At 34.8% G+C, this 22491-nt stretch overlaps 3 protein-coding genes across 3 annotated transcripts; all 3 read left to right on the forward strand.

Moving 5' to 3' along the window:
* The first annotated feature begins 2792 nt into the window (after window positions 1-2792).
* Window positions 2793-4753, forward strand: LOC121248367 (transcription factor bHLH118-like). The gene is made up of 3 exons (XM_041146827.1): window positions 2793-3234; window positions 3415-3756; window positions 3886-4753. Exons 1-3 carry the CDS (start codon window positions 3040-3042, stop codon window positions 3967-3969), a joined length of 621 nt encoding a protein of 206 aa, XP_041002761.1. The 5' UTR covers window positions 2793-3039; the 3' UTR covers window positions 3970-4753.
* Window positions 4754-12721: 7968 nt separating this feature from the next.
* On the forward strand, window positions 12722-13784 carry LOC121248362 (transcription factor bHLH36-like). Its single transcript, XM_041146820.1, has 2 exons — window positions 12722-13060; window positions 13195-13784. Exons 1-2 carry the CDS (start codon window positions 12848-12850, stop codon window positions 13693-13695), a joined length of 714 nt encoding a protein of 237 aa, XP_041002754.1. The 5' UTR covers window positions 12722-12847; the 3' UTR covers window positions 13696-13784.
* A 5386-nt stretch (window positions 13785-19170) lies between these two features.
* On the forward strand, window positions 19171-20826 carry LOC121249216 (PTI1-like tyrosine-protein kinase At3g15890). The gene is made up of 4 exons (XM_041147936.1): window positions 19171-19223; window positions 19345-19492; window positions 19679-19941; window positions 20178-20826. Exons 1-4 carry the CDS (start codon window positions 19171-19173, stop codon window positions 20824-20826), a joined length of 1113 nt encoding a protein of 370 aa, XP_041003870.1.
* The last annotated feature ends 1665 nt before the right edge of the window (window positions 20827-22491 follow it).

Genomic DNA, 22491 nt, shown 5'->3' on the forward strand with positions numbered 1-22491 from the left:
ACAAGCATTCATACGACAAAATCCACCTAGCTATAAAATACCATTTTTTTCCAAAAATGATTATTTCCAACACACGCCAAAATCTCATTTTGGCCCAAAAACATAGTCTATCATTTTCTCAGAAAATGATTCACACAAAATAAACCATTTATAGGACACTGTAGGCGGGAATCGCAGGCGGGACTCTACCACCGTCTCTGCTTACCACCATCCCTACCGCGTGCACCGTAAGCCGGAATCACAGGGGGGACACAACCACCATCCCTGCTTACCACCATCCCTACCGTGTGCACCGTAGGCGGGAATCACAGGTGGGACTCTACCACCATCTCTACAGTTCTTTTCCACACAATGAATACTTATCACACAAAATGAATACATATCACACACCATGAATACTTATCAGAGCACTGTAGGCGGGAATCACAGGAGGGACTCTACCACCGTCCCTACTTACCACCATCCCTGCTTACCACCATCCCTACCGCGTGCACCGTAGGCGGGAATCACAGGCGGGACTTTACCACCATCCCTGCTTACCACCATCCCTATCGCGTGCACCGTAGGCGGGAATCACAGGCAGAACTCTACCACCATCCCTGCTTACCACCATCCCTACATTCTCTTATCCTTTTTCTCAAACCAGTCAATCTAGCTTTTCAAATACACTCAAATCATTTTACATGAAAATTCAATTTTCAAATAAACACATGAACATGTATGCAATCATATGAAAACCCAGTTTTCATTTACAAATATGAACATGCGTGCAAATATGCTATATACATGAAACAATACCACAACAACCAACAATTCACAATACCAACCAAACATACAACTCCATCCATAATCTATCCAACCCCTGAACTCCTCAGACTCAGTCCGGCATGTCCAACTAGATCACAATAATATGTGTTAGTGTAAAAATACATTTAAATCACGAAAGTTCTTTGAAAAAATACTTACAGTGCTATATAATAATTTCTGAAAGATCATGAAGCTGCAAGAAATGGCGGCTTAGCAGCGTAACAGTGTAAAATATACTGTGGCCGTGGGTCTCAAAAACTCACTCTTTAACGGAGACAAACTAAGACCCGAAATTGATAGGGTAGGGCCTAGAGAGGTCGGTGAAGCCAATGGTGGTGGTGGTTTGCCTTGGGTGGCGGCGCAAATGGTGGTTTTAGGCCAAAAATATCTAAATCGGAAATGGAGTTGGATGTGCTTCACCGGTGACGGATCGAAGCTCAGGTTGGGTCCATGGGTTGCTAGGAGGTCAAGGATGAAGTGGTGAAGAGATGGTGGCCGGAGGTTGCGCGGCGGCGGTGCGGGAGCTCAAAGGGTGCCGCGGCTTTGCATCGTGTGAGGGAGGTAATGGCGGCGAGGGAGGAGTTGGGAATGGAGGGGAATGGCCGCCGGTGGGTGGAGGAGGAGGAGGAAGGGGCGGTGAGGTGCATGGTGGTGCACGGCGGCGCAGAATGTCTACAACCCGTATGGGTTTGACACAGCCAGCGGGGAGAGAGAGAGAGCGTGGGTAAGGGAAACCAGGCTGGGGGAGATCGCCGGAGTGTGGGGAAGGAGGTGGGACGGGCGGTGTCGTCGGACGGAGGCGCACTGCGGCGGACTGGGCGAGCAACGGAAAGCACGGGGAGAGAGAGGGAAGACGTCGTGCGGGAAGGGGAAGAGCAGAAGAAGAAAAGAAAGAAAGGAAAGAAAAAGAGAAAGAGAAAAAGAAAAGTGGGGAAAAGAAATGAGGTCCAGTCCTCACATCTTGAGTCACAAAAATGATCCAACGAAAATGATTTCAAAACAGTAGCTCAATTAAAATAATTTAAACGTAATGATACAATGCAAATAAAATAATTAAATTCCACAATTAATTAATTTAAAATAAAGAATAATTTAAGTGCATCACAATAATAAATATTAAGAAAACATATCAAATTTAATTTTTGTAAATTTTAAAAATCATAAATTAAACCCACTAAAAATTCACCAATTTTAAAATAAAAAAATAAAATTTTAAATTATTAAAAATAATCTTTTAATAAAAATATATTAAAATACAGGGTGTTACATTGTCTATATGCCACCAAAGTTCCGATCAATCTGACCGAATTGATCTTTTATTATGTTTCCGCTTTTCTTAAGAACTTGTAGGATCAAGAATTGAATTTCTGAATCGAACACGCCATGGTAGTTGACTGCAGACACCGATGTGCCTTCCAACAATATATAGTTACTCAAAATCTGTTCTTGACATAGGCTATAGCCAAGCAATTAATTGGTCTAGAAATTAGGTTTCATTCCAAAATTTTTATTTCTTTTTCTTTACGTATATATTGACTGAAATGATCAGGTTTTTGTTGGAATCTTTGGTCCCTCCTCAAGTTCTAATGTCTATCCAAAATTGCATAGAAAGAAATTGATGAAAATTGAATGAGCACGGGTTCCGTGCAAGATACGTCTATATATTGTACTTCGACAGAGTCGTTGATCCACACTAACTAGGCGACAATAATGATCACCACATGATCGTTTGATGGTCTTAGGGACGACCCACAAAAAAGTAGCCACAATAGGTACAGTGTCCGCACGTGTGAATAAAATGCAGGGAATTGATTTTTTTAATTACTCTTATCCCTGTGGTATAGAAGCCTTAATTTAATACTATATTTATGCTAATTCCTATTAAAAAAGACATGGTAGGGTTGGTTACATTTGTATAAAGGTACAGTGCCCACAAGCGACTTTTGAAATAACATTATATGGCTAATTAGCAGGTCACTTCTAAATTCTATATGAATAGCTTTCAAAGAATCTTGGAATATTAGGGCCATGGAAAAGATCTTGAAGATCTTACACCTTAACTTGCATATCTACTTCTTTTGCCTCCATTGCCACCTCTGAGAGTTGAGAGCTTTGTATTTCTTTTTGTAAAATGTTTTCTTTACACGAAGTGATGAGCTGTTGTTTCAGATTTCCTCTAATGACCGCCAACAACTCGCAGTTCGACAAGATCTGATCCTACCTGACGCTTCAATGGACGACAGTAATATTGACAACGATAAAGAAAGGGGCCGGCGCTGGAAACCATCAGGTACTTCGGGTAACTGGGAGAAAACTGAAGACAGCGACAAGAAGACGATGCATCGGGAAATGGAACGGAAAAGAAGGAAAGACATGTCCGAACTTCAAGGGTCTCTGAGATCTTTTCTCCCTCTTGAATACATCAAGGTGAAGAACCTAGCTAATTATTCCCATTACTCATTACATTTTTATGGCTCTATATGCCTGTGTGCAGACTGCAGAGGTGGGTAGATGGATTAATTTAGGGTAAGGGTCAATGATCTTCCCGGCCGGATTTGAACTATACTGACTTTAATTTAGGGTTATACATAATTTGTGGCGTTTCAGGGAAAGCGTTCGATGTCCGATCACATGAACGAGGCTGTGAATTATATCAAACACCTTCAGAATAATATTAAAGAACTGGTTGACAAGAGGGATGAGCTAAAGAAGCCGTCCAATTCTATTGCCCTTGAACCTGAGAATGAAACCTTAACTTCCTATCAGAGAACTTGTGTTATGATCCGACCTTGTTTGGGTGGGGTTGAGATTATGGTCAGTAGTAGCTTGACAGATCAAGGATTGCCTTTATCAAGAGTGCTACAAGTACTGCTTGAGGAAGGGATTGCTGCTGATAGATGTATTTGTACCAAAGTTAATGAAAGGTTAATCTTCACTGTCCGAACTGAGGTACTATCACTTAATCCCCACATAACTAGGTTGGTCCTTTAGGGTTTTATTTTATAGTTTCGAAGTTTTATAATTTTAGTGAGAACATTAATAATGTTTAATTGTTTACCTCTATATCTTACCTCGCAGGGTGGTGATATGACACGTGTAGATCTACAAGGGCTGCAACATAAACTAACTGAGGCAATTCCTTTACCAAAGAAAATTCCCTAGTAATTATTTGTTGTTCATGTTAAATTTTTTATCATGTGATGTTCCCCATCATGGGCGTGAGAAAGTACTTCTTGGAATGTGAAAACGGTTGCTTTCCTTTATAACATCTTCGAAAACATTAGTGCCTTATGATCATATCTTCGATTGATGAGTAGTTATCTACAGAAAAAATAGCTATCTCTCATCACATGATGTGCAAGAGAAAATTCCCCTGGTTTACATTGGCTGCATGATATATAAGCTTGATATCTTGGCTAGCTCATAGCTAGGCTCCAAGAATAAGTTGATAATGGTTCCATTGGATGTAAAGAACAGCAAGATTATCCGTGTTTTGTTCAGTTACTTACTCGCCTGGCCTCTACAATCTTGTGCTGGAAGTTTTTACATGTAGTTTTTGGAACCAAAGTACACATAAAGTGAAGAACCTTATATTAATTGCTACTGCATCACCGTGGTGACAAAGAAATAATGAGGTAGCGCAGCATGCATAAGAGATCATCGACAATTGTTGATGTTGATCTAGGCAGCCTCTAGGATGTGGTCACAAACTTGGATCAACGTCCCTTATAATTCTTTTGTATACTGTTTGGAGACTAGTGTTTTCTTTTGGTGATACTTGGATATTTAACTGCGAGAGCCTAGGCTCCAGACTGATGGACTTAATCCTTGCCGCTGTAAGTAAAATTTGATCATGTGCTGTCCAGGAAGGCGAAAATATTCCATTGTACGGCCATGAACAATATATGTCTTGTAGATGCAAGGATTTGTCAACCATCTTGATGAGTTGATGATATTCGAGCCCCACACACACACTTATATATATATAGAGAGAGAGAGTTTTGATGCTCATCATTTCACACACTATAAATTATATTTATTTTTATTTTTTTAAATTATTTTTTGATTTTATTACTCCTAAACTAATTGATTTAATTTACTCATCATCCATACATCATGCATTTAGTAAGAAAAAAAATAAAAAATAAAAAATCATTTGTAGTGTGTACGTGGTATGGGTATGATGAGTATAAGTTTTCATATATATATATATATGGATGTATGTATATATCACCCATCATATACATACATTTTGTTTGTTTTCCCTTTGATTTTTTTTATTTTTTTAGAAAATGATCTGTATTCGAATAAGGTAAACAGATCTTGAACTGTGTCTTCTAGTTAGATTTTATCATCATTTATATTTGAAAACTGTTATATACTACATTAGAGAATGTATTAGTTCTATTATATATATAGAAATTGTATGACACTACCATAACCCTTGGATCAACTTGTAGAAAAAAACTCATCGATTAATGGACAGTTAATGTCATTAACATGAGTACAGTATGAGAGTGAGGTATATTAATTGTGATATATTATAGCATGATTCTTTGTATTTTAAAATTATACTACAAGAAAACTGCTTATTTGCGACCAGTTAATTCCAGCGAAATGACTATTTGTAATTAAAATTAGTTGCGAATAGTCTTTTGATTGCAATAAATTAGTCACAAAAACTCGTTTTTCTTGTAGTATATATATAATTAGGGACAAATACATCTAATAGCCCAAGTGAGTTAGTGCAGTTAGATCTATTAACATACCAACTTTTTAATTTTTCTTATTAACTGATCCTTTTATATATGTATATTGATATCAAAACTAATCAATGAGATGCATGCACGTGATCCCTCGCACTAATTGCGCATCCATAATTCTCTCTATTCATATTCTAGCTAATGGCGCGCCTTCCTGCAATATATATATATATATATATATATATATATATATATATATATATATATATGTATAGATGATATGTAGGCCGGGGGTATGAGTACATATGTCAAGACAACTAGGAGTGTAAGTGAATTTGAAAGGATTGAACAGTACTTGTTGATCGAATCAAGTGTTGATCTGCTGCATTTTGGTAGTTCTGTCATCGTTGCTCTTTATTTTGATGTAGGAGGCTAATATCTAATGATGTGCCTCCTAGTTGTTTCAGGAGATAGATTTGTTTACAACCCTGAGATTGTACCATCTAAAAGATGATCATCCTCCTGATCAGGCCGATGTTGTAAGGTTGAAGCGATGATATTTATATACTGAGGTTGAAATTTTTGGTTAACCGCATAGGCAAAATAACAGATGAAAAGCCTTAGGTGCAGCACAAACCAGCATAAATTAATTGTAGAGAACTTGAAAAACACAAGCATCAGTAGAGTAAACAAAAACTAAAGCATCGGGACACAAACCATTTTTAAGGCAAGAACACAAACCATCCAAGCTACAACAGCATGCAGCAGCAAATAGCTAGATAGGTAAAAGAAGCAATTAGCTGCATCCAGCTTGAAGAAACAGCATGACAACAGTGCTAGCCACAACAGCAGCAACAAAATCCAGGAAGCAAACAGAAGATCAGCAACAGCAAGCATCAAAGCAGCATGCAGCTTAAGAAATAGAACGATAGCAATGGCCCCATCTGCAGCAGTAAGCATATATCCAGGTTGCCACCAGAATAGCAACAGCAAGCATATCCATACGACATACAGTTAGTAGAACATGATAGCATAGCTAATTAAATTCCCAACTGCAACACCTATTGACGATATAGCTAGCTAAATGCACCCTTCGATATTGATGCTGTTCACAAGAAAAGAAATTTTTCCAAAGAAGAAAGCATTTTCAATATTAATTCTCTAGGCCATTTAAACTCGTGAGATACCAAATACACAAACTAGATCAAGCCTTCTGATCCCTTATCAAGCCAAACAAAAAGCCTTCTCTTATATTGTGGCTGAAACCAAAAGCCCTCACTCTCTCTCTCTCTCTCTAATTGCATTTTACAATTCTCTCTTGATTTTCTACTGAAGATCGAAATATCGCTTTTTATGGAGAGTTGCAATTGAAGCACTTCAAGTGATCGAATGGACTTCCAATATTGTTTTCTAATGAATAAAAATGATAAGAGGGAGCAAGTGGAGGTGGCCTCCCTATATATCTAGGTGTGACCATGCATATATAGTAGTTAGTTTACAATATTTGTAATGCATATACGTTATTGTACATACACTAATTTTCAAGGTTCATCCAAAAGTCAGCAAATGCCTGTCCTTGGCTTAAACATTATTTGAGGCCCTTGCGTTGTTAATATGTTTAAATCTGCGATTACAACACAATAGTCTTGGTCTTTCAAAGTTTTAAATGAACAACACTAAAAGGGAGTCAAGTAAGATAAGATCGATCTTACAAGAAAAATAGGTTTTTGTGACTAATTTATTGTAATTAAAAGATTATTTACAACTAATTTTAATTGTAAATAGTCATTTTGCTTAAAAAGTCATATGATCTCATGAATGCTTGCACTATGTTCTTTTGATTCATTAATACCGATCAAAGAATATGATCAAAGATAGTCCTATATTTCTACAATAATTCTGCGACGGTGTACGCTACATATGCGTGCATGTATCCCCGAGGATGAATGAATTTTCATTGAAATGCTAGGTCGATCACTTTGTCTATTTTTATATATGATTCATGGCATGCACTAAAAGACCTCACCTAACTAGTTAATTAGGAGTGTGAAGCTACTTGTAATATAGTACTACTGCATGTAGTGCATGCAGGATTAAAATGTTAGATATTCACTTTGATCTTGGCATCTAATTATAGAGCAATCGTTTATAATTAACTAAAAAACCTGACAGCATTATATATATATATATATATATATATAATAGTTTGCATATAGGCCGTCTTGAAGCAGCTGACCATTTGGCTTGAGGTCATTTATAATTTGCACCCATTAAGGCAGTACTGATCCATATATATATATATATATATATATATATATATATATATATATAAATTAAAACGAATGATGAATTCTCTAATATAAGGTTTGCATCTTGATCATAGCTCATTCTTTTTTGCGGTATCTGTGGGATTGGCTTTTAAGTGCTGGCGGTATCAATTTGCCAGTTTTGTGGAAGGTTTCAATGTACTAGACCTGAAACTAACCTCGCTTTGAGGTACAAATAAGATCGACTGAGATTGATCGAGCGCATCACTAAAATTATATATATATATATATATATATATAATATATATATATATATATATATATATATATATATATAGCTAATCAATTATCCATGCCCCACATGTCATTTGGAAACCCCCCTAAACAATAAATTTAAAAAATATATAATATTTGTACCTACATCATAATTAAACAAGATAACCTTAATTGTGTTCATTATCTGAAGATTTAATAAGTAGTAAGACAATCATAACCACCACGTACAAGATGATAAGTTTTATGGAGCTAGCTAGCAAAGATACGAAACAGCTAGGCTAATCTTGAGCTTTTATACAACTTTAAATTATTCTTAACAGCTACTTATTCTACTAAGCCAACCTATAATATAAAATAGAAGAGGCATTAGTGTACGTTTTCGATATGATATATATCTTTGCCTTGATACTGTTGCCGTTGCTGTTTTTAAACAAATTCCGGAGTATTTCGATCATGACTAGAACCCACATATATTAAAATATATAGAAGGAGCTAGTGTTTTTGATATCTTTGCCAGCAGCTTGATACTGTTGACTTAAACAAATTCCGGTGTATTTCGATCTCAAAATCCCACGAAGGCACTAGTGTTTTGGATATCTTTGCCTTGATCCTGTTGGGTGCTGTTTCATACTTCCGGAGTCTTTAGCATGGATTAAAAAAAAAAAGGACCAAAAAAGAGAAGATCGGAAAAAGGATTCTTTGTGAAGAGGAAACCCTCCAGGCCATTTTTATATTTTGAAGATGGGACAGACGCACAGTTATGATATATCTTATGATACAAAACGTTAAACGTAGTAACGTACCATACCTGCTTGCAAGATATATTCAGTTGCCCAAACCTAGCTTTAACTCGGCTAGCTAGCTTGCCTAGGAAGAATCTTCCGAAGAGATTAGGCACATCGGGAATCCCGCGCTATACCTAGGTAAAGGCTAAAGTGTGTGTTTCCCTACTCCATTGTCACAAGGCCGGAAAAAGCTTGAAGCTCGAACTAATTAGGTTCCTTGTTCAATGTTTCTACTTCTTCGAAGCGACAACTGGGTCTGTCCAGATTTTCCCTAGCACTCATCTGCGATATCTTATATATATAATTGGGGGGAGCTAGAGAAGTAATTAATTAATTAATTTTTTTTTCCCAAAAGACAGACTCTCAAGTAAATTAGGGAAAATAATTAATTACTATTGCCTATATAAAGGTTTGTACTTATGTCAAACGAGTCATTGTGATTAACAAAAAAAATAAAAAATAAAAAATTATTGGCAAGGGGTAATCTTAAATTGGTCCATTCATCTATTATATGTTATATTATTATAAATTAGTTAACTAAATTTTATATCTTTTCATGATCAGCTTGAGTGATGATTTAATATATATATATATATATATATATATATATATATATATATATATATTTGATTCTAGAATATGAAGAGAGAGAAAAGAACAGTCTCGAACTCCAAATTAACGTTTATAGTTTATAATGCAGTTTCTGTTAATGCTAAAAATTGCACAACAGAGCAGAAAGGAAGAATGAGTCATCTCCGACCCACGTTGTTGATTCGAGCTTCGATACGGTATTCTTTGCGCTCATCCATAAAATAAATAATAAATAAAAAAATAAAAAAAATAAAAGAGAGATATAAGAATTTACGTGATTCGACATAAAAGCCTACGTCCACAGGTTGTTGGGGGTAGAAACCTATCAGGTGATGATTTTATAATGTCTCATAGCCTGACATATCGCTCAATACAATTGAAAAATTTAGTCTCAGGAGAGTCTCTCTAGAGAATTGGTAGAGAGTCCCCTGAGAGAGTATCCTAAACTTTTGTAAATGATCCCATGAGTCAGAGAATATTCTTCTCTCAATTATGGTATAGAGAAAAAGTCGATCTCACAGACGACGCCAACTGTTAATATCAAAAATTGCACAACAGACCGGAAATGAAGAAAGAGTCATCCCCGACCCGTGTTGTTGATTCGGGCTTCAATACGGTGCTCTTCACGTTCATCCATGAAAGAAATAATAAATAAACAAATAAAAATAAATAAAAGAAAGAAACATAAATTTACATGGTTCGACATAAAAACCTATGTCCACGGGTTGTTGGGGGCACTCTCCACCAATTCTGTAGAGAGACTCTCCTGAGACTAAATTCTCTTATTGTATTGAGCGATATGTGAGAACATGAGACATTGTAAAATCATTACCTGATATACTGGATTTTACCCTAACAACTCATGGATGTAAGTTTTTGTGCCGAACCACGTAAATTCCTATCTCTTTTTTATTTATTTTTATTTTCTTATTTATTATTTATTTCATGGATGAACGCGAAGAGCACTATATCGAAACCCAATTAACAACGTGGGTCAGGAATGACTCTTTCTTCATTTCCGGTCTGTTGTGCAATTTTTGATGTTAACAGTTCCGGTTCTAAATTATTTTATCATGTGGTCAAATTATCACTATAAATGAATTTTCTTTAATTATTTATATGGTATAAATTAATATAAAGAAACTGAGGCGGCCAGGATGCAAAGAAATGTGTTGAATAATGAAGAAAATTGACTATAATTAAATAGAAGAAGTACATGATCAGTTTGGGTTATTAAAAGACAAAAAAGGTAAAAGCTAGCCTTCACAACGCTGAATCGCTGATCATATATATTGCATGCACCACTTAAGTCTTGAACAAATAAGTACATATATATATATATATATATATGTATATATATACACACATGAGTACCTTTAACCTTCCAAATATAAGAAAAATTTATTACTGAGGAGTACTAGTTATTCTCATCGCAAATGGTAATTAATTTCGTTCCTGGCTACAAATGATGAAACGTTTTTCTTCGTCATAGAATTATAATTCCATATATACTAATTCCTATATTATATATTGTAATAGATAGATTACGTATAGAGCGCTAGTGAAATAGATCGATGATCAATTATTGGCGCCCATGCATATATTCTACTTCGAGGTTTGGATTAACGGGCCCCCTCATGCATGGAATATTTCGAGGCCGGGTTTCTTAATTTTTCTACCAATTCGTGTGCGAGTATACAAGTTTACAATCTACATCTGTATTATATTAAACCGTATCAATTTATAGATTTAAACTTATAATTTATTTTTGTATAATTTCTTTATGGTTAAAATATTTTCTTAAATTAATTATTACTAATTTTTCTATATATGCTAGCTGATTCAATTAATTTACACTTACCCAACCAATTAAGTTACTCAACCCAAGCTAGAGTTTAGATGATCAGTACTTGGGTTAATTAATTAATATCCGAAGCAGCTTGGAAACATTATTCCTTTCACATGCTTTGCCAGTTCATTTCATTTCATTGCATGTATATATGATAATTTCATTTCCTTTCACGGCCCTTTCACATTCTTTGCCAGTTCATTTCATTTCATTTCAGTACTGTTAACAATTTTAATGTGCAAGTCAAGGGCGGACTTACAATTAAAACACTCTAAAGCGTCTCTTAAAGGTTGGGAAAGGTGAAGAAAAAGTTGATAGATGTGCTAATAATCTTATCTTTCTCGATCGTGCGTCAAAAGTCATTTGCATAATCAAAATAATATTATATTTTGATTTAACCATGTGGATGTGGTACATTGGACCGATTTGTATGAATTTTCCATGCAGCAGTACCGGACGATATTGATCCTCATGGCGCTGATTGCCGACAAATGTTGGTAAGCCAAATGTGAACGTAAATGGGCAGGAATTTGTTCTGTTAAAAAGTAAAAGTAAAGCCAGGCCAGCTAGCACCCACGACGAACTTTAATTCACATCGATCCGTTGTTGTGGCCACATTTTACCTTAAGTTTAGACGCGTTGCTTGTGCCAATGAAGAGATAATACAGAAAATTAAACTTAACTATTTGATAAGGATTCATTTTAAAAAAAAAATTTAAAGGAAAATTATTATCATTCATTTATCAAGAAACTTACATCTATGACTAGATAAATTCTGAAATTTCTTTATATCAAACATGACATCATAAATAAAAATAATACATTTGAAACTCCACCAGTACACTATTTCCTTTTGTGACTAGTCTGATTTTCACTAGTACTGCTGATACTCTTTATAGACAAACGTCTAAGAGACAGCACTCTCTGTCTAAACAGATACTCAACCTCACCCTTCATAGAATGAGATCGTGACTTAACCTCTACAGACAAAAGTTCGAGAGACGAACTCTTTTTTTATTTTAATTAATAATAAGAAAACCAAAAAGAAAATCAGTGAGATAGATGCGAAAATGACGAATTACAATTTGAACCAATTCAAGTAGACTTCAGAATTTGTAACGGCACGTGAAGAAAGATACGCTTGTCTCTTTTCAGCCACATATATATATAGATCAATAGGCATAAATATTAATTGCTATAGTTGATGATGCAATGATATTTATGAATAATATAAAGTTCATGACTTTATATATCTTTATTTTTCTATTTAAATTAATCTAAAATTTGTTGGATAGCGTTAAAAACATTGATTCGATTGATTTTATATGGCCCATACAGAAAATTATCACGGCCTCCAACTGAGGTATCTAATTCTTTTAGGTCAATATATAACAAAAAATTAAGAGGAAAAGGCTAGAAGAGGCCTGTCACAGAATTGATGATCAGCTGGGATGGCAAACATCCCCCAACCCCCACCTAGAAGATATTATTCCACTAGATCTGATACTGGATAATTAAGCTTCTTCAGTACTGCTACTAGGGGGAAGTAATCTCGCCAACAAGAAGATCATGCGTAGGGACACTGCAGAGCGACAAAGTAGATCGAGCTTCAATGAGGCAAAAAGCCTGCCGCATAAAATATCATCTACATCGGACAATGATGAAGCAAATACTGGTAATAATAAGAAGATTATTCGTAGGGACACTGAACGACAAAGAAGGCAGAAAATGGCCATTCTTAATGCATCACTTAGATCGTTGCTGCCTGTTGAAATGATTAAGGTCAGGAAGTACTTGTCTCTCTCTCCATTTTCTTCCTTTGAACGTTACATATTTAATTTCATGGCCTGGCCTTTATTGATCTTCACTCACGCAATTACAATTTTATGGTTTTGTTGGTGGGGGTTTTAATTTAGGGAAAGCGTTCGTTATCGGATCACATGAGCGAGGCCGTGAATTATATAAAATACCTAAAGAATAAGCTCGAAGAGCTGAGTGTCAGGAGTAATAAGCTTAAGGAATTATCTAATTTTAGTGTTCTCGGTCTAGGAAATCAAAGATCGGATAATAATCTTCCGAACCGTGTTATGGTCCACCCTTGTTGGGATGGAGTAGAGATTGTAATAACTAGCAATGTCAATGAGGACAGTTTGCTTCTGTCAGAGGTGCTCGAAATCTTGCTCGAAGAAGCGCTTAGTGTAGTCACCTGCGGTTCTACTAAAGCAAATGAAAGGTTAATTTACACTATTCAGGCGAAGGTATGTTGGGTTGATAATTCACTTATTTCTAGGTTTAGGGTTTACATGATGAAGATTATGAAATATCCAACAGAACTTTTTTTCTGCAATTGTCTTTTGAATCACAGGTCAATGATTTTGGTTGCGTCCTTGATCTGCATGGGTTGCAACGGAAATTGAATGCACTCGTCATGTCATCCACGCGCTGAGAAGCATTCACTTGATCTGAACCCTAAACGTGGTTAATTTTGTTTATATATATGTGTCACTGGAAGATCTGATTTTTCGGAGGAGATTTTGGACTTGGTTATAAGTCCCGTTGTTTGTTGGTTATCCATGATTTCGTCTCTCCCCCACGCATCCTAGGTTTTGATGCATTATCTGTGGTATATTTGTGTCTTTGTATAGTTTTTTCTTCTCAATATACATATATATATATATATATATATATATATATATATTCTCTGTTTTATGTTTGCGAGAAATTTCTATGGAATGCGAAAAGTTTAGATCTCTTTTACTACTCTTTCAAAAACTCTTTCTAAAAGAAAAACTTCAGTTCATGCGATCCATTAGATAGTTAGCAATTCTTAGCATCATTAACTAACATTTCGATCGACAGCTCGGCATAGAGCGTGAGCGCTGTTTTGTCTTGGTCATATATAGAAGATAGACTATACTGGAAACTCAAATCATACATTGATCATGTGGGTATTCAACTGATGGTAATTAAGTTGATATTGCTTGGAGTGGTCTTAATTTGGAACAAAGACCAGCTCCAAGTATGGAGTAGTACAAAAAGGGTTTTATTGGTTCAATATTGTACAAGTGAATATTGCATGAGTACTTATACATACTTACCTTTCTAAAACAAAAAGGTTAATTAATATTAATGCTGCATTTAGATTCTATTCATGAGATAATAATTTCAACGATTGAATGTTGAAAACTCTAATAGGATTTCATTTATTTTGCATTTAATTTGCAAGACAAGTTATTTCCATAAATATTAGACCAAGTCCCATTAGGCATATACAGAGATCCTGATCATCAAATCCAGTGGTTGATAATTATCTTAGTTTTATGATTATAGTATGTGGCCAAACTCTAATATATATATAGTTCTTGCTTTATGTTAATCTATATATATATGATGCATGTTTTCCGGTTCTTACGGCCAGTTTGATGTCGTGTATATATTCCTTTTTCCTAGTTTTTCATTCGAGGGAATATATATGAACTTGCAGATCTTAATTATTGAACTTTTGTGATCTTGTACTGATCATGATTTTGGCCTTAAAACTGGAAAGATATTAGTGGATTATGAATGTCGTGATATAAAACTACAGTCGCTGACTATTATGATCTGTAGTAGTATATTATATATGATTTATCATGCTATTCGTGAACTAGGAGCATGCAGAGGCTGAGATCTGGCTAATTTTATCCTTTTTGTTGAGGGTTGGAGTTTTTTTTTTTTTTTTTGGGTTATGATCTTACGATTTAATTATGAATCTATGATGGAATGTATATCATTTTTAATTCTAGAATTATTATAGCTGACAGATCAATGGATGTCGTTAATTTGTTTCCTTGCTTGCCTTGGAATTTTCTATAGAATTTTTAAAGGGGATAAATCTTTTAAATTTGTTAGTTATTCAATTTATTAAGAAAGCGCCATTAATTTTAAGTAAAGAATATTAGATGTCTATATGATTGATGATCCCATGCATGCAGTTCGACATCAAATCTCTTTAACTATTATATATGGACTATATATATATATATATATATATATATATATATACAGTCATTCTACGTACGTACTAATTATTGTCTACTTCCCAAATTATGAACTGCATGTCTGCTAGCTAGCTTCTGGTATTGGTCAGATTACACCTTTTAATGATATAGAACCTCACAGTACTAATCCTATCCGATCTACATAATTACTACAAATATTGCTTTTAGGATGATCTGTTAATGGTAAATTGCTTTTACGGCTTTTTCCTTGTCGACAAGTAGTGAAGTGACGTTCATTATTCTTGGCAATAGTACTTAATACATATCTTTCATCTTTGTGCTTTGCAAGCAGCAGCTTTCGATCTTATTAACTGATGGATGTTTGCACAGATCACGCATGCATGTTCTATCTCTTTCTTCGTTTCGAAAGCAACCTGAGAATTTAAATTACCACGCTACATATATATATATATATATATATATATATATATATATATATATATATATATTGATCTTTTACAGTACTCTTTTATGGCGTGCATGCACGATGCAGTCTGGGCAGTGGCTGTAGCAAATAAAGAAATTAAGTTGAGTAACCCCGTATTAAAGTGCGTCAATCAGTTTTTACTCTGCACCTTCGTTTTCTGTTTCTTTTCCTGTCTGTCTCAATTAGATAAAGTATCCACGTTTTGAACATGACAAACCATGCATATATGCAAATTCCCGGTCAAGGATGGTCAATTTGATATTCTAGTTATCGTGATAATTTAGATGGGATCAGGCTATCAGCGAAACAAAGGTTATAAGGTATGTGTGTTTTGGCAAAAGGTTTCTAATAATGATGCCCAGAAATCCCACTTAATTAGTTCCTACCCACAAGAACAAGTATCTTGGCTTGCTTCGGGCATGCTCCAACATGGGTAGTACTCTTGAGTGTGAGAGAGTACTCTTAATTTGAGCGTATATTAATTAATATGTAGAGAAATGCTACTATAACTCCTAATTTATATCACTCACTTGCAAGTCCGGCTCAATAGATTCCGCAGCCTAAGACTAAAATTTTGATTGAGGCTTTATTTATTTTAAAAAGCAAAATTAAATAAATTTATTTTTAATTTTACATTACATTTTTATTAAAAATACCTCCTATCATTTTGCAAAGTAAAATCACTCATTAAGATTTTATACCACCTTTTTAACTAATAACCAACTTAATCTTTATTAAAAAAAATTTATTAGAGAGGATTTTATCAAATCTAATTTTACAAAACACACTTTAGACTCTTAGCCTCTTAGGGCCCGTTAGGGAACATAACTGGGCTCAGGTATTCTCAACTATTCACAAATTCAAGTTTTTTCTCTCATTTTTTAAAATTCAATAAAACATATTAATTCAAATAATTTCACTATTATTTATAGATATTTTTATTCTTAGTATTCAAACGAGCCCTAAAAAAATTATAATAATTATTGTCAATAAAGTTCTATAAACAACCTATACATTGGGGAAAAAGTGGACCCTTGCCTCTTTAAATGATTATACAACAAAATTTTATGAACATTGAAAAATTAGATTTTGCTATTTATAATTTTTACAATATATATAAAATTACTAATGACAAAAAGATAAGTGTATTCTTAGAAGAAGAGTACCTAAAATAATTATTGTGTGAGATACTTTTAAAATTAATAATGACATAATATCTATTTAATACATTTGATGTTTTCTCATTGAGTTAATTAATTTTTAATTGGGTATTTTTTCTCTTTTTAAAAAATTCTACTTTTTTTTTTTTTTTTTTTTTTGCCTTCTTCCACTAGCTAGGGGCCTTAGGCAATTGCCTAATTGAAGAATCGGCCCTACCCACTTGACGTGGCACCACACGTGTATTGTTAAAAAAAATTGAAAACACAAACATAAAAAGTGGAGGGAATCTAAAGTTTTAGTTTTAATTTTTTTTTTATATTTTCAAGCTTCGTTTTATTTTGAATATATATATTTTTTAATTTTTTTTAATAAGTCACGTTTGTGGTGCCACATGGAGCAAAGTGAATAGTATAAAATAGGGGATATAGTAGTATTACTTTAATATGTTTGGTTTACCTCTCCATTTGGACTATAAGAGGTTAGTTAATTTTAATTATGACGTGTATTAATTCTCGTTTAGCTAGGGGTCATGAGGAGGATGGAACGTGCGTTTAGGACTTCTAATTAAGTTTTAGCTGGCTGATCTTTTGATTGTCTCGAGCATTAGTTCTTTTTTTCCTTTTTTCTTTTTTTTTTTTTTTTTTTTGGGGGGGGGGATTTACCTTAACAAATTCGATTCCTTTCGCCGAGGGGGCGGTGTGGAAAGTTTAATGAACGGAATTAATCAATCCAGTTTTTGGTACGTTGTCATGATATGTGTGAAAATAAATTAACCTGATTCTATCGTTAGTTTGGCACGAGGATCACACATCTAGCTGGGGTTTGGGATACCATAGAGTATCGCATTAAGTGGAAGTACGTACGTATGGGCCGTGAGTTGGGTTGGAACTATTGTTCTTCAATTGGTTTGGTTGATCATAGTAAGTGTTATTCTTGAGGGGAATATGGGCCTTCCTATCATTAATGCCATGGTACTGTTTTCGGCCGATTACATGGCTCTTTGACTTAACTGGGCCTGCGTATACGCTATATTGGTCCAAACGAAGATTAACTAATCAAGCCTTCCTTTGCATTACAGCTCGTGAAATCAGTTCAAAAGTTGTGTTTGGATATTGAGTTTAATTAAATTTTTTATAAATAGTAATGAGTTAAGATGGTGAAATAAGTTCTGTAGAGCCCACCTAAGATGAGTTTAGATGCATTTGTAAGAAGTTGAAAGAAGTTGTGGGTCCCACGTGTAAGGAGATGTTGAGTTGAAAAAAGTTGTAGATCCTACGTGTAAAGAAGTTTTGAGTTGAGATGAGTTTAGTAACTTGAGAATTGAGTATTTGGATATTAGAAGAGATCTAATCTGAACCGAACTCAGCTGAGCTAAGTGCAGTCAATAAACCAAACGAGCCCTTATCACCAATCAACAAGGGACTTTTTATTTTTAATTTTTTAATTTTTTGCTTTTCATTGGCAATGAAAAATGGTTTTCACAATACTTATAATACAAATCAGTACTACTGTTGAAATCCATCATGTGTTCTAAAATTCATATCAAACAATTTATAATGGTAAAGTATTCAACAAATCACTCCATTTTTTTAATCTCCAAATAGAAATACTCTTAGCTATTACGTCCCCCTTGATTCTCTCCCACGTGGTAATTCCCTTTGCCTTTGGAATGGTCTTCTCTTTTTTTCTTTTTTCTTTTTCTAGAAAAAAAAAATCATTAATGAATTGGGTAGAGCTAATATATAATTATCCATGCATGACATATTAGCTATAAATTTAAAAATCATAGCGTTGATTATATCCCAAACCAATCACCAAAACAAGAAGGTGTCACTGTCGTCTATTGAACAAGCACCAAAACATGATGTATATTTATTGTAAATATAATATTACTACTACCGAACGACTTATAATATAAGCCATTATAATAATCCTTAAGAATGTCTAATAAGATCATTGATGATTTCCAATGGAAAAAATATAGATTACAAGAAAAACAGAAAACAAGAACTAGAATACATAAACTTCAGGGACTGATCTTAGGGACAGCTTAAGTTTGTTAATAACAATAATATTAAATGACAAATTCCTTGACTTCCAAGGTTGCCTTTTGTCTCCACCATAAGTCACCTTCCTTTCTGCATTGAAGTGTCCGATATAATTGCTTTCTTTTTGCATAATCAGCCAGTTCTTTTCTTCAATAGTACCATTAATTGCAGTAGTACTACATCGATTCTATTTCTCATATATTCACGTGTACAAAGATGATCTGCAGATGCTTTTGTTGCATCTCCAAAGAAGAGCAATCGGAGATCAGGTATATCATGTTTTTACCAGATTATATATATATATATATATATATATATATATATATTCTTAAACTGTTTTTTTTTTTCAATATTAACTCTTTAAGTACTTTATTATCTTGTTATTTGTAGTGTAAGCAATAATATTAGGGATTATCCATGGGAAATGTACTCTCTCAACGAGCTTCTTCATGCAACAAAAAACTTCCATCAGGATAATAAGATTGGCGAAGGCGGGTTCGGAAGTGTTTATTGGGGTCGAACAAGTAAAGGCGTTGAGGTACTAATGATGTCTACTTTCATTGTATTTATTTATATTTACGTTTCTGAAGCGTTAAATTGTATCATGTAAGCAAGATTTGATGTGGTTGACCATGCAAAAGTAAAACAATATTTACAGGGTAGCCTTTTGGAATTTTCACGAAAATTAATAAAGTACTACTACCCAGATTAATTTATCTTACAGGTAGCTGTAAAACGATTAAAAACAATAAGTGCAAAGACAGAGATGGAGTTTTCTGTGGAAGTTGAAATTCTTGGACGGGTGAGGCATAAGAATCTCTTGAGTTTGAGGGGGTTTTATGCTGGTGGGGATGAGAGGCTGATTGTCTATGATTACATGCTTAATCATAGCTTGGTCACCCATCTGCATGGTCACCTCGCTGAAGATTGCCTGCTAGATTGGCCTCGGAGGATGAGCATAGCCATTGGATCAGCAGAAGGTTTAGCGTGAGTATTAGCATATATGAGTACTAATACTTCTCTTCTTTTGTACTTTATCTGATCATGAAAAATAATGTTTTTTTATTTTGAAAGAAGAAATTATCAAGACAACGTACGTATGTATGTGTAATTACAAGTACTAAAAACCAAACTTTATTGATGTATTAAATTAGCCAAAAATTAATTAACTGTTCAAAGTACTTATATTTTTAATATTTATGCGTCGTTTCAATATTGTTAAGGTACTTGCACCATGAGTCCAGTCCTCATATAATTCACCGAGACATAAAGGCAAGTAATGTCCTCTTAGACGCTGAATTTGAAGCAAAAGTTGCTGATTTTGGTTTTGCAAAGCTAATACCGGATGGTGTTACTCATCTGACTACTAGAGTGAAGGGAACTCTAGGATATCTAGCTCCTGAATATGCCATGTGGGGGAAGGTTTCCGAGAGGTGTGATGTCTATAGCTTTGGCATTTTATTGTTAGAGATTATCAGTGCGAAAAAGCCATTAGAAAAACTCCCAGGTGGTGTCAAGCGTGATATTGTGCAATGGGTGACGCCATATGTCCAAAAGGGTGCTCTAAATCATATTGCTGACCCAAGGATGAAGGGCAAGTTCGATAGAGAACAACTAAACTCGGCTGTCATGATTGCATTGAGATGCACAGATAGCAGCCCAGAAAACAGGCCTGGCATGATACAAGTGGTGGAGTTGCTCAAGGGTGTTGTTGGGAGGAGTAAGAAAGAGGCATATTATGAGGATGACATGGCTGACGAAGACGATAATATTGAAGAAAAGAACAAGACTGATACCTATATTTATGAAGACTTTGGAGTGGAACCATCTGATGATGTGGGAACCACATGGGTCAAGCCGAAAATTAAATGAGATGATCATATTCTAATTTTACTTTTGTGAAATTTGAAATGCATATTAATTTCAGCATCAGTATTTTTTATATATATAATATATGTAGCCAAGCAATGCGACAGACAGTATATATCATGACTTGGTCTTCCGATTTATAAGGTACACATTGAAGAACAAGAGGTAGGGTACATTTTCTTCCTTTTCTTTTCCTATTTGATTTATTATACTAAAGGCATTCATTGTCCCTACATTTGTGAAGAAACAAGCTGTATTATGTAAGTTACTCATGCATTTGCCATTATATTATAATATATATATTAGTTGTATAAGACAAGTGTCACATTGTGGTTTATTGAGAGAGTATAAATACATGTATCTGTACATGAAGACCAATTGAATAAAAATAACAGAGAAGTAGATTTTTCTATCGTGCTCTCTCTCATCCTCTTTCTTCTTACTCTTCTTTCTGAACTTTCTTTTCCTTCTCTTGATCTTAAGCATGGAGATTCATATTTTGTCATGGTATTAGACGGTATCTTTTCGTTTTTTACTCCACACTTTCCGCAATTTCTCATTTCCTTTCTCAAGATTTCGATTTCTTGAACAATCTTGATTTAGATTTTTCCAGACATAATGTCTAATTCCTCTCGTTCAAATCCTTGTGATGATTCCTCTAGTCCTTATTTTCTTCAACATGGAGAAAATCCAGGCTCTATGCTGGTTACGCAGCCGCTTAAGGAGAATAATTTTCATACATGGAAGAGATCCATGTCCATGGCTATTAGTGCGAAGAACAAGACAACTTTTGTGAATGGTGGTCTCCTCAGACCAGCTGCGATAGTCCTTGCTTGGATGCTTGGATACGCTGCAATGACATGGTAATTTCATGGCTTGTTAACTCTCTTTCTCCAGACATTGCTTCTACAATTTTATTCATGCATACTGCTGCTGATATATGGAAAGAGTTACATATGCGTTTTGCTCTAAGTAATCACCCTAGGATTTTTCAATTAAGGAAAGATCTTTCCGCTTTAACACAAGAAAATCACTCTGTCAGTGCCTATTATTCTCAATTGAAGGGGTTTTGGGATGAACTATCCATTCTTAAACCATTAGGGGCATGTAATTGCAAACCAGCGTGTGTTTGCACTACCACCAAGTCCTCACTCGAAAATCAACAAGAAGACTATGTTCTTCAGTTTTTAATGGGGCTGAAAGATAGCTACTCTCAGTTCAGAGGACAGATTTTACTAATGAAACCATTCCCTACCATTAGTAAAGTTTTTTCTCTGGCCTTACAAGAAGAGAAACAGAGAGGTGTTTCTATGAGTAACACACAACATCTCAGCACTTCTACTGCCTTATCCACTAAGGTCAGTACTCCAGTTTTTATGCCCAAGAATGGTGGTAAACCTTTTACTCGCAAAGATAAAGTGGTTTGTAGTCATTGCGGTTATAATGGTCATACTGTGGATAAATGTTACAAGATTCATGGTTATGCACCTAATTGGAAGCCTGCTAAAGCCAAGAATTTCTCTTCTGGAGTCGTGAATCAAGTTAGTGTTTCTGGTCTGGACACTAGCTCAGTTGATCGTGCACAACTTTCAACTATACAACAGCAATGTCAGCAGCTGCTTGCCTCACTTCAATGCACCTCAGACTCTAAATTTGTAGTGAATCAGT

Source organism: Juglans microcarpa x Juglans regia, chromosome 2D (genome assembly GCF_004785595.1).
Source record: "Juglans microcarpa x Juglans regia isolate MS1-56 chromosome 2D, Jm3101_v1.0, whole genome shotgun sequence".
NCBI lineage: Eukaryota > Viridiplantae > Streptophyta > Magnoliopsida > Fagales > Juglandaceae > Juglans > Juglans microcarpa x Juglans regia.

Coding starts and splice junctions, on each gene's coding strand:
- LOC121248362 (XM_041146820.1), top strand. CDS start 12,848: ATGCGTAGGGACACTGCAGAGCGACAAAGTAGATCGAGCTTCAATGAG. Junction 13,061..13,194: donor TGCCTGTTGAAATGATTAAG/GTCAGGAAGTAC, acceptor GTTTTAATTTAG/GGAAAGCGTTCGTTATCGGA.
- LOC121248367 (XM_041146827.1), top strand. CDS start 3,040: ATGGACGACAGTAATATTGACAACGATAAAGAAAGGGGCCGGCGCTGG. Junction 3,235..3,414: donor TCCCTCTTGAATACATCAAG/GTGAAGAACCTA, acceptor GTGGCGTTTCAG/GGAAAGCGTTCGATGTCCGA. Junction 3,757..3,885: donor TCTTCACTGTCCGAACTGAG/GTACTATCACTT, acceptor CTTACCTCGCAG/GGTGGTGATATGACACGTGT.
- LOC121249216 (XM_041147936.1), top strand. CDS start 19,171: ATGATCTGCAGATGCTTTTGTTGCATCTCCAAAGAAGAGCAATCGGAG. Junction 19,224..19,344: donor GAAGAGCAATCGGAGATCAG/GTATATCATGTT, acceptor TGTTATTTGTAG/TGTAAGCAATAATATTAGGG. Junction 19,942..20,177: donor GGATCAGCAGAAGGTTTAGC/GTGAGTATTAGC, acceptor AATATTGTTAAG/GTACTTGCACCATGAGTCCA.